General features: G+C 40.1%; 1 protein-coding gene across 2 annotated transcripts in view; it reads right to left on the reverse strand.

Annotated features, from left to right (window-relative positions):
* The window catches only part of fras1 (Fraser extracellular matrix complex subunit 1), a 293698-nt gene that overhangs the window by 28729 nt on the left and 252765 nt on the right, over positions 1–12204 (reverse strand). For both annotated transcript variants that reach the window (XM_067572464.1, XM_067572456.1), the window contains exons 43-46: positions 9768–10031; positions 9250–9438; positions 8073–8192; positions 5393–5572 (exon numbers count right to left, since the gene is read on the reverse strand). In XM_067572464.1, the coding sequence (XP_067428565.1) occupies positions 5393–5572; positions 8073–8192; positions 9250–9438; positions 9768–10031 (753 nt within the window). The remainder of the gene's footprint in view (positions 1–5392; positions 5573–8072; positions 8193–9249; positions 9439–9767; positions 10032–12204) is intronic.

The following is a 12204-nucleotide window of genomic DNA, read 5'->3' on the forward strand; positions in this document are numbered from 1 at the left end:
ATGAGCAAATAAACTTAACTGAACCTAAAGTTAAATATTTTTTAACGAGGCTCCGGCTCCACTTCACTCTCTGACGCCTCCATGGATTAAAACTCAGCGGGAAACTTAATCAGGTTTGATAGCATCAATCAAACGTTACTCTGCGTGAAACTAAAGGCAATTTTCTAAAAAGGAGCCAAAATATATATCGTGCGTCAGAGGACACAGACTTCTATTTCTGCTGATTTGTTATGGCTGGATGCTTAAAAGGGACTTGAATTAGGTTTTAGAAACAGAAGCCATGTGGTTCATACTGTATATACAATAATAACAATTATTTACAGTTGTGTTTGATATAGAAAGTGATGACATGGTTTTGTATGATGAATGCAAAAGAGAAGATAGACATTTTCTCTGATTTCAGTCTTAGATATATCATATTCTAACATATCATTTTGTCAGTAGGCAGTTTAAAGGATCAGTGTGAAGGATTTAGTGCCATCTAGTGGTGAGGTTGTAGATTGCAACCAAATGAATACCCCTCTAGTCCCCTTCCAAGCATGTAGGAGAACCTACGATGGCCATGAAACTTGCAAAAAACGCGAAAGACCATCTCTAGAGCCAGTGTTTGGTTTGTCTGTTCGAGGCTACTGTAGAAACATGGCGGTGCAACATGGCCGCCTCCGTGGAAGAGGACCTGCACCCTGTATAAATATAAAGGGTTCATTCTAAGGTAACAAAAACGCAACAATCCTTATTTTCACGGGATTATACACTAATTAAAACATACTTATGAGTCTGTTCTGCTAGATGCCACTAAATTCTATACACTGCACCTTTTACAAATCAAAAAATTATCATATAATAGCTATATTGATACTAGATGGGTGTATGCCTCACAATGAAACGCGTCCTATAATTTGCAGCTAACAGCGTTTCACCATTTACTGATAGTAAATTAAGGGAGATATTGTTTGTTCCAGGTCTGTCAGCCCACTGCATGAAGAGATATTAAGTATAAACAGACCTCTTATGTCTGTGACTTTGATATGAAAGTAATAACTTGTTGAATATTACCACCCAGTAGTGAAATCAAAGTTATTTCCCTAAGCAGACGCAAGAGACAAAAGGTTATTTCCCTGTGTGGATGAAAAACAAAACTTCCTATGAAGCAGGTCAAATATTATACAGGGAGAGCTATAACTCATTCAACGTGTCAACGAGGCCTTGAAGAAATGGAAGTGGAAGCTTTTCAACATCAATCTTCTTCACATCAACTTTTTTGAAGCCTAGTCTGTGTCATCAACTCTCCCCGGCTGGAAGTTTATATAGTACATCATCATAATCAGGACAGGCAGACAGGGAGACAGAAGCAATACTCAGTAGTCTGTAATAATAATAATAATAACAGTCAGTCAGTGATGAGTTTTTGTACATTATATTAAAGGGAATTGTATTTTTCTCTTCCATTTATCTTGACAGGAAATTGCAGGAAATACCAAGTTACTGTTTCCCAAAGTTTAAAAACAGGCTGAAACATGAAACTGTACATTATATTAAAGGGAATGGTATTTGAATGCTGCATAGGCAAACTGATATACTTTTATAATATGAGCAGAGAGAAGCACATACAGGCTACAAAATTTACTTATTTAAAACATACTAAAAAAAAGATAAGGGCCTGCTTGATTTGGAAATACTTGTAGGAACAGACTGTTCTGATATTCCTGCATCCCGTGCAAAACCAGGAAAATTTAGGCTTCCAGATTAAAGGATAGGTTCACATTATATTAACACAATAACAGCATGTCTGTATATGCATGGAAATAGTTCTGGTTGCTGTAATCATTGCTCCTGTCATTACCAGTCAAGAGGCAATCCCTTCCTTACCAATGTAAAAAATCTGCAGTCCTAATTCTGTGCAAAAATGCATCCTGAAAGCTAATATGAGGCTTCAGCAGTCTGAAATAGAGAAAACCGTCTTATATCGTCCACAGTTACAGTCATTTAGCGCATAATTTCTTCTTTGTGTTAACATCCTTTCACCACAGCATGGACAGGTGGAGCAATTACAGCAAAACTCTTTCAGTTTACATGTGAGCGTAATACTGTGCATCCAGACTAGGTAATATCACAATATTTCAGGGTATTTCTGCGATAATCACATTCTTGACGATATGACAAAATAGTCCTTGTGTGATTTTTTGCTGTCCTCGTACTCAACCTGTTGCTTCTGCTTGAGATGGTGAAATAAATTTGTTGTATTGCCCTCTTTTGTTTTTACAGATTTCTTGCACTTCTTACATATTGCTATAATACTGTGGTGATGTTTTGTAACCAAACCACTTCCACACTACTGAAGTCGCCCTCCTTTCTCTGGAACTAACTCCTCCACTGTGCAGCCGGTAACGATGTTCATTTTGCTTATTGTTGCTGTGCACCATGCTTGTTGTTGCTGTTTGTAACGATATGACGTCATCACGTCAACAAGTCGGAATATGGCCATTATCACGATATGAATTTTTTCTATCATATTAAAAAATTATACTGATACCGATAATCGTGAACGATACGATACGGCACATCCCTAATCCAGACATCCAGAGTTTTTGAGATGTTTAGTCTTTGGCAGTTTTGAGGGAAGATTTCACTTCATTGCACAGCAGTTTTACCACTGTGATAAACTGATTTAACGTTTTATTGTTGACATAAAACAAAACATTGATGAGCTGTCTCAGAAAATGACAAATTAACTTACATTTAATTCCAAAAGTCTTGTTTCAGTTTCACAGAACTGAGCTGAGCTAGTGTTCGAACCACAGTGGAACTACGGGAGATTTGTTTTTCATAAGTCAGCCAACCTCAACAAATCTCATTTAACATCAAGATGTGAACATTGCAGAGAGGTTCAAATGCTTTGGACTCAGCAGAACTAATGAAGCCTCTTGGATAAGTAGATCAGTCTATTTGCATTTGACTGAATATTTGTTTCCTTTTTTGAAAGTTACTCCAAAACCTACTTCTAAAACACGTCACACTGAGCTGCAGATAAATCTCAGGTGAAGTGGGTTTTAAATCTCGATTGATTTGTATGACAGGTGCCCTTTGACTAACACTCCACCTGAGAGGGGTGTCACAACCTTACACAGCTAACAAGCCTTTTGAAGACTTTGCCTTTGAAAGTGGGCATTGATAGAGCACATTCATCTCTTTGTGCTGTTACCTTGACGTTCCTCGTAGGGCTGACAAGCTATCCCAGAGGAGCAGGGCAGCTAGCTGTGCACGTTAGCATAGAATGACAGATTGGCTGAACGGCTAGCGGTAATTATCCAGGGCTGCTCTGTGGCTCCGAGGTGAACTGATGCTCGAAGATCGGAGAGCGGTGTTAACATCCAGGTAATTAGCATGCTGCGAGAGCGTTCAGCGATGTGGGGAATCCATTCAGCCGGGGCCCAAATGCTCAATAGCACGGAAGCTAATAATCACCTCTTTGTGGTGGGAAGATGCATCAACTTCCTCTGTGCTTCTACCAAATGTAATTTTGCTTGCAATTTATTTCTGCATAAAAACAGTTTGAGGTGACACGAGAGAAGCTTTATTTATTTCTGAGCGGAAATAAAAATAAAAAAACACCTGGTAGTGATTTTGTGGTTGTACTGAGGAAATGTGCATAATGAGTTTGTTGTTTAGGTTGCAGAGTTTGGTAATTAACTGAACGTGCATAAGAGATTTAGTTAAAGCTGCAGTCATTCAATATCTGTATGTGTGTCTATTTTGAAGGGGGGGGCAGCTGGAATACATCAGAGATAAACACGAGAGGAACTGGAGCAGGGCTCATTACACTCCCCTCTTTGTGTGTGTGTGTGTGTGTAGAGTAATTATCAAAGACAGAATGAACCCTTCTGTATATGAATTTACTGTATGAGTGTATGAGTCTGGAGCAAATCCGTTTCATCAACGTGTAACTGAGCATTTACCTGCTTCCACCTATTATATAAACATTTCTCCTTTCAATAGTGGGCAAAATATTATTTCAAAGTTCTCATTTTTCATGTGCAAGAACTCAAATTGATGTTAAATGTTCTTAAAAACAAAACTCTTGTAGTAATATCACAGGAGTATTATATATAAAACTGCTTCATTTTACTCATCTTCCAGTACATGTACTGTCTCTTGTGTGTTATTAAACTGAAGGTTTGTTATCACTGTCTCAGATTATTTTGTTTTATTGCTTTATTCTTACAGTATTATTGTATTTTGAGGTTTTTACTGCTAAATATGTAGTTTAGGCAGAACTGGAATTAACTTACCTGCAAAGTAGAAACAGTTCCTCTTGACAAACCAGTCTCACCTCAAGGTCCATTTAGTGGTTGCTCTGGAGCCTTCTATCATATCACACCATCTTCATCATCAGCTGGAGTTTGTTCAACAAATTTTACCCCCCCCTCCCAACCATTTCATTGACTTCTTGCTGCTGTGTGTGATGTGATTGAAAGTACCGGAACATCTATTAAATTGACCTCGAGATGAGGTTGTTTTGTCAACTGTAAAGAAATTTTATTCAAGTCAGCAGTCGAGTCTGTGAGCTCTGAAATCATGTCCCGAGTCTTGTATTGTACAAAACCAGTAGAGTGGAAATAAGAGTCCAGTACCAATTTTACTTTTTAAAAACCGCTAGTTCCTGATGGCCAGTGGCGTCCATCCCAGTCTGCCACAGTGTCTGTTTTGATTCTACCTCAAAGTTGGAAAATTTCAGATTCTGCACATGGTGGCTTTCACGTGTATTAATGGTAGCGGATATTTTTGCAAAAATCACAACTATTTATGTCGTCGAATTCCAGTTTGAGCTACAACTCAAGTCATTTCTCTTCATACAACAATTTAAGTTTCAAACACTTCTGGTAAAGGCAGAATTGAGGGTGGTTTGTTTGATTTGCCCAACTTTACAACAGAAATAAACATGTTTACAGCCTGGTACAAAAAACGGTTTTGGTCTCTGTAGCTAATTTCCTCTTTCATGACAACTGTACGGGGGGGTGAATTTTTTTTATAACTCACCCGTTTAAATTTTATTAAGTCGTAAAGTTATGCAAGATGAAGGACATGGCTGCTTTGAGTGACAGGTCCGCCAGTCAGTAGGTGGCTTGTTTCAGCCATTCGGCCCGCCTCTTTGCCCATTTTTGATTGGCTGGGAGTTAGGCAGAGTCACGTACTGCCAAGATGGCGACGGCCGGAGCGGCTCACTTTGAGTTTCAAAACCGCTCTTCAGAAACCAACGGGTGACGTCATGGTAACTATGTCCATATTTTTATATAGTCTATGGTTTTAACACTCACATTTCCAGTCACCAATATAAAACCAGTAACGTGGCTCCTTCAAGACCCTGTGGAGGTTTGAAACCTTCCCTGCCTACCTGGGCTGGCGGCGCGTTCCAGGTGACCCAGGCTCGTCTGTTTGGTGATGCGGAAGATGAGTTCGCTGGGCTCGCTGTCCTGGTCGCTTGCTGACAGCTGCAGCGTGGTTAGCTTCTTCATCGAGTTTTCATCCAGCACCAAACCTTTGTTCACCACGACGGACGGAGGAAGACGATCCTCTGCGGGAGAGAAGAAGAAGAAGGTTAGATACAGGAGAAGAAAGTAAAAAGAAAGTAAAGGAGAAAAAAAAAGGCAAGAAAATATCTATAAGTCTGTGAAGTTTTGAAAACGATTCAACCGAAAGGATATAAAAATATTATGAGTCAATTTCTCATCCTGGTAAACAACGAACATGATGGACTGAATCAGCAGGGGGAGAAAGAAGAGGAGACTGATTTGGTACAAAGGGAAGGAGAGGCAAGGAGAGGAGATAAGAAGAGCAGTGGGGTGTATTATGAACTGGAGAAATGGAGGAATGACACAACAACAAGCACAAAACCGGAAAAGATTAAATTGGGTGATGGCAAAGGAGGGAGGAAGACATATAAGGAGGCATGACAGAGAGATATAGGTTGGAGAGATTCGGACAACCGGATAAGGAAAGATTGAGAGAAGGGTGGGAAAGTAATCAGAGAGCAGCGTGGTGGGAAGAGATATGAACAGAGAGCTTCACTATTGTCACATCTGAGAAGTGGAAGAGAAAAAGTAAAAAGTGTGGATATAACAGAACAGGATAAAAAAGAAAAAGTGAGCTGGAAAAGATATGAGAGAATCAGGACTCTGTTGAACCGTGAGGGACAGAAAATCCTTCAGTCTCCTGCAACTTCTGGAGCCTGAGCTGCTTGTTGAGGTCTGAATTTTAACTGCTGAAATGTTGCAGCAGGTTGGCTTCGTCCCCAGAAGGATGAGTGCAGAAAAAAATAAAGTTTTCGTTGTGTGTCTTCAGCCAACACTGCATACTGAGGAGCAGTCTACTATCCAGCTGGCTTAGAAACATAAAAGTTGTGTGATACAGTGGACTGCATGTGCACTAGCTTCTTTTGTAATGTAAATTAACTGAGCAGACAGGATGTAAGGGTTAGGGTAGGGTAGGGTTAGGGGTAAGGGTAAGGGTTAGAGTTTAGGGTTAGGAGTTAGGGTTAGGGTTTAGGGGTTAGGGGTAAGGTTTAGGGTTTAGGGGTTAGGGTTAGGGTAGGGTAGGGTTAGGGTTAGGGTAGGGTAGGGTTAGAGGTTAGGGTAGGGTAGGGTAGGGTTAGGGGTTAGGGGTAGGGTTTAGGGGTTAGGGTAGGGTAGGGTTAGGGTTAGGGTAGGGTAGGGTTAGGGGTTAGGGGTAGGGTTTAGGGTTTAGGGGTTAGGATTAGGGGTTAGGGTTAGGGTTAGGGTAGAGTTAGGGTTAGGGGTTAGGGGTAAGGGTTAGGGTTTAGGGGTCAGGGGTAGGGTTTAGGGGTTAGGGTTAGGGTTAGGGTTAGGGTTAGGGTTAGGGTTAGGGGTTAGGGGTAGGGTTATGGTTAGGGTTAGGGGTTAGGGTTATTTTATTCTGTAAATCTTCAGGGGTTCAAAATTTTTAATGCAATTCGAAACACCGATGGAGAACTGACTCAAAACCAGCATGCATCAAGTCATTTTTAACAAGAGTACCAATCTGAAATGATAATGACCTGATCCAAAATGAACCCCAACAGACCTAAATAAAGAAAGAACCCCGACTCTGGAAGCAGCGTGATGCTCCATCATTTAACGAGCAGCTGTGGTCAACAACAGCAGCAACGCTTGTCCTAAGAATTAAGAACACAGCTCACATTCTTTCTCTCATAAAGCAATTTTTTTCTCCTGTGATGTTGATGATGCTCAACATGATCAAAGCTGACAGTTAGTCCGCTTGTATCCACTCAGGTATTACATGTAACACCCGATACCCCACCCAGCACCATTAGACTGAGTATAACATGGACTTGACCTCACTGAGTCCCAATTAATTCTTCCCTTAAGCTATTTTATTGCTACTACAGTCTCTAAAATCCCAAGTTGCACAAACCAAAAATGTGTTTGAAGGTGTGTAAACTAATCCTGTAATCAGCAAATGTTGGATAAATAACTTAAAATAGCAGTAATTATTAAAATAGCCATAGATACATCACTACTATACTAATATCTACTACTTTACGACTGACTAATCATTTCAGCAGTACAATATATATTAAACCTACTCAGCCTTTTAGCATCAGTTAGCAGGTTTCCATGCTCTCTGCATATAAATGTCAAATCTTGGTATTTTCCAGACTGAGGGCAGCCCAGTTTAACACCTTTTACTTCAACAAAATTAGCTCATTTAACATAAGCAGAGTGGGTAATGGCCTTTGGGGGAAAAAAATAGCTTTTTATAATGAAAAGAAGTTCTTGTAGTAGGGTAGATTTGAATATCACTACTATGAACTTGCATGATTTAGAAGATGGAAAACAGTGGCTTGTGCAAAAAATGGCTCCGGAAATAATTTTTTTCTCTCAATGCAATTTGTATTCCGGACGTGTCCAAGGTGCAGTAGCACATCAGTAAGCATGCACGACAAAGGGCTAAATCTGTAGTAATTGCCTTTTTTTTTTTTTTCCTCCACCAACTGAAGGACCACTTCACCCGATATTTCAGCACTACAGGTAACAGAGGATGGAAGAAACCCCTACCCAGTACACTAATGAAGAAGGACTGATCGATCAGTTTGTTGCCCTCCGGATCCACCAGGTTAAATTTGAAAGACAGGCTGCCTCCCTTCTCGCCTTTCTCATGGCTGTACTGCAGCAGGCCTGTAAGACACAGAGAGCACACACAGTGTTACAGTAATGTTGTATTTAAGCTCCATACAAGGCAGAAACTGATGGGAAAAGTTAAAGCATTTAAACATCAATAAATGACCATTACAGACATTGGTAAAATTATTGTAACCCAACTACTAGACCATTAAAAAGAGAAAAGGCAGCTTTAAACACCTCAACTCATTGAGTCACATGGTCGAATTTGGAGGGAAATCAGTGAAATTGCTTTATGTCACAAAACTTACTTAAACAGAGTTAAAACGTTCAGTGTTTGTCGTTGTCAGATGGTAGGAAGCAGTTAAAGCCAAACACAACCAACATCCTAGGATTTTAATCAAGATTAATACTAACAATAATATTATAACAATAATAACAATAAATACTAGCTTGCAAGCTATCAGAGAAATGGAAGCTACCGTCCATATTCAACATGGTCTCATTTGTTAATAAATTGTTAAAGCCCCTTTTAATAGAAGACAGTTTGACATGTCATAGTAGGAAAAGCGTAAATAAATTAAATGAGTGATGGTTGAATTAGCTTGTTTGGTTTCAGGGTCCTGGTATTATGCCTGCTAAGTCTGCCTTGAAAAACGTCTGTTCACTAAGATGTCACAGTTAACTTATTGCCGTTAAACAGCTTCACACAGCATTATTGTACTTCTTTGACCAGGGAATGTGTGCCAAATTTAAAGGTCCATGATGGATGGATGGATATCACCATTCCTCCCCAAGCTTTGTCAATATGGTCTTCATTTGAATGTGGAACGTGTTCTTTGACAGCTGGGGCCAAAGGTGGGGGTCAAGAGGTCAAATTTGAGAAAATCAGCGGCTAAGCTGAGAACACTTCAGTATTGGGGCAACTGTTCTTGAACTCTGAACTGTATATTCTAAATGAATGTACTTTTTATACTTTTCTTTACATATCTAATATTTCTCAACTTTCTTTTAACCTCTAACAACAGATTTAAGAGCAGAACTTGTTTGATTTATCTGTACGAACAGAACAGAGAAGACGGAAAAGGAAAGTAGAGAGAAACAAAGCCGTCACCTTTGTTGACGTCCTCCTGAGTGAAGCTCTGAATTGGACCTTTGACAGAAATCTTCTCCACACGTTTGCTCTTGCTGAGCTGGAGTTTGCCGGCTGGAGGATCTTTGGTCAGGATGTATCTGAGCTTCAGGCTGTCTGAATCGACGTCTGTTCCCTTTAGATTCTGCTCCGTGATCTTAGACGAAGACCCTGTAAAAAATACAGAGCACTCAGTGTCACCGCGGTCTTACTTTACGACCTTTTACTTGTTATTTAAGCCTTTTTTCCTTTCTTTTTTGAATGAGATGTTATCTGAATGTTTGAAAGTTCTTATTTGAGATCTCTATTCTTTATTTCTATTAAGATTTCTAATAGAATATAATAGTGCTTAAAGCCTAATTCTTTCATGTATTCAACTCATTTTCAACACCTTAAAGACTTTTCTCACACTAAGAAGCTCTTGTATTAATACAAAACATTACAGATGCTTTTTCTCTCCTCTTAATACGACTCTCCGACTCTCCCCCTTCCAGTCTCACCCGCTGGGAGCTGCAGGCCTCTGTTGACGGTCATTCGGGGTCCTTCACTTCTCCGGACATCCATGGTGAACTCAAGGCGGCCCGTGTGGGTGTGGATGCCGTCGGTGAGGGTAAAACCCATTTCATCTGCGCCCCCGCTGACAGTTTCAGGCGTGTAGACCAGCAACTGATCCAGGACGTCCTGATAGGTAAAGGTCGATCCTTGTGAGAGGACCCGACCGTTCTCCAACGGCTGAGAGTAGAACTGGCGTCTGCGGAGTTTGCCTGAAGGGAAATGAAAGATTAGTGAACCTCTGATTCGGAAAAGGGTGTGTAGGTGTGTAGGTGTGTGCGCACATGCTAATGGTAGCTGAAGCGGCGCCTCACATCACATCTGGTTAAGTACCGTGATTATCTCAGTTAAATGGAAGACGTTTGAGTTTTTCATGCAGTACATGAAAGACAGAAAAGGTCTTTGTAGAAACTAATGGGACTTTTTAGATTTCACTAAATGACATCGCTTCTTAAATCAAAGCCCAGGTTTAAATGGGATTTGAGTCTAAATCCTGGAGCATAATGAGAAGACACACACTCACACACACACACACACATGCAGTCACTGACAGACACTTTCTTTTTCCCCTCCTACATTTTAAAGGTATTTGCAGTGTAATGTTCCTGATTTCTTTTAACTCAATACTGAATTTTTTGAGCCTGGAGCTGATGTTGATATTTGATTATCTGGCACAATATATAGCTGGTATTTGTTTTTTAACATAAACAGAAAAAATTGGAGCCTTATGTGTTACAAGAAACAAGTTCTACAGCATCCAGTGAGTGTTGCAGCATCTTGACGTCTTTATTACATTAGAAAGAGTCTCTCTGTGATAAATCTGTGTGTGTGTGTGATGTGAGGACAGTGGAGAGAGGCGGCCTGTTAAAAAGACAAGCTGCCTGGGACTCATCGCCCTGCATGAAATCACTCCTCTCCTGCTCCCTGTCCCATCAGCTGTACACGCTTTTGGTTTTATGGCAATGGTACACTCAGTTTCACCGGCTGGTTTATGGTGCTTTCACTGGGGAAGGGGGGAGGAGGGGGGGGGCGGTTTGTTATGAGGAATGTCCTAGAGCAGGGGGGTGGACAGATTAGAGAAGTGAGGGATTGAAAATAACATCCAACGTGTCTTTTCGGGAATAATCTATAAGATTCATCCGCTGAACCAAAAATTCGGTAATTCGATACTGTTGTGAAAACTTGAATAATGTGTTTTGCGAGCTGAAATTATACATCATCTTTACTAGATGACATAAATAAGCAGACCGGAAGAGTATTGAAGAAAAAGAAATGAACAAAACTGATAACTTTTAACATTTTAATTTCCAAGTTACAAGCAGCCTTTGGCCTTTGGCAGTACACTCGGTCTATAAGCCAATTCAATTAAAGTAGAGCACTGACTTTATATTAAACAAGCTCCTGATTAGCTGTAAATGATGCAGCTCAACATGAAGTGTAAACTTGACAAAGCTTTATCACACATAGGGGAATGTTTTCCATTCAAAAATGACAAATATTTTCAGTAATTTATTCTGCAACTTATCCTACAATTTGTGGACTTTCCAGCAGCCACAACAGGCCACTTGTCTGGTTGTTTGTCAGCACTAGAGGCTCAGTTCCCTTTCAACCATGCCTCGAATGTACATGCAATACGATGATTGGTTCCATTAAAGTCAGCTTCCTATATCTCAAACAAATTGGGTCTTTATGTGTTGATGTTTTTCCTGAGTGCAAATCTTGCAAAACAAAAAGAGAACATTTTCACTCTTAAAGGGGACCTATGATGCTCATTTCCAGCTCTATATTTTTATTCTGGGACTCCACTAGAGTAGCTTTGCATGATTCACAGTTCAAAAAACTCCTTATTTATCTTATACTGGCTGTTTCTGCAGCCCCTCAGTTCAGCCTCTGTCTCTAGCAATCAGTTTTAGCTCCTTTATTGTTAAGGCACCCCTACAGATGAGCCCACTCTGTTCTGATTGGCTAGCTTTGACCATATTGGAGTTGTGTTAAGTTACTGCTGATGAAAACCCAATATTTCCTGCTTTACTGCTTCATATTAAAAGCTTTTAAATGACTAAATAAAGGGAGACTTTTATTGTTTGTTGTTTTTTACAGGAAATAAAACATGTTCACCACCGAATTAGCATAGCTAACAACATATGGAGATATTTGGAGCTCATTATTCAGCGGATCAGATAGAAATAATGCAGTGAGGAATAGTACAGTTTACCTCTAACGGGTAAACTACTTATTTCACTTTGCCATGCTGCGTAATGGAAAACCTCACAGCGTACCAGCTTGACTCAAGTCATGGCTCGGCATGACTACCCCCAAAACAATGGAAAAACGCCATAATGTTAGCTGAGCGGAGCAGTGAACTGGCGTGTTCTGTGCATGGAG

Source organism: Thunnus thynnus, chromosome 2 (genome assembly GCF_963924715.1).
Source record: "Thunnus thynnus chromosome 2, fThuThy2.1, whole genome shotgun sequence".
In the NCBI taxonomy this organism is placed as follows: domain Eukaryota; kingdom Metazoa; phylum Chordata; class Actinopteri; order Scombriformes; family Scombridae; genus Thunnus; species Thunnus thynnus.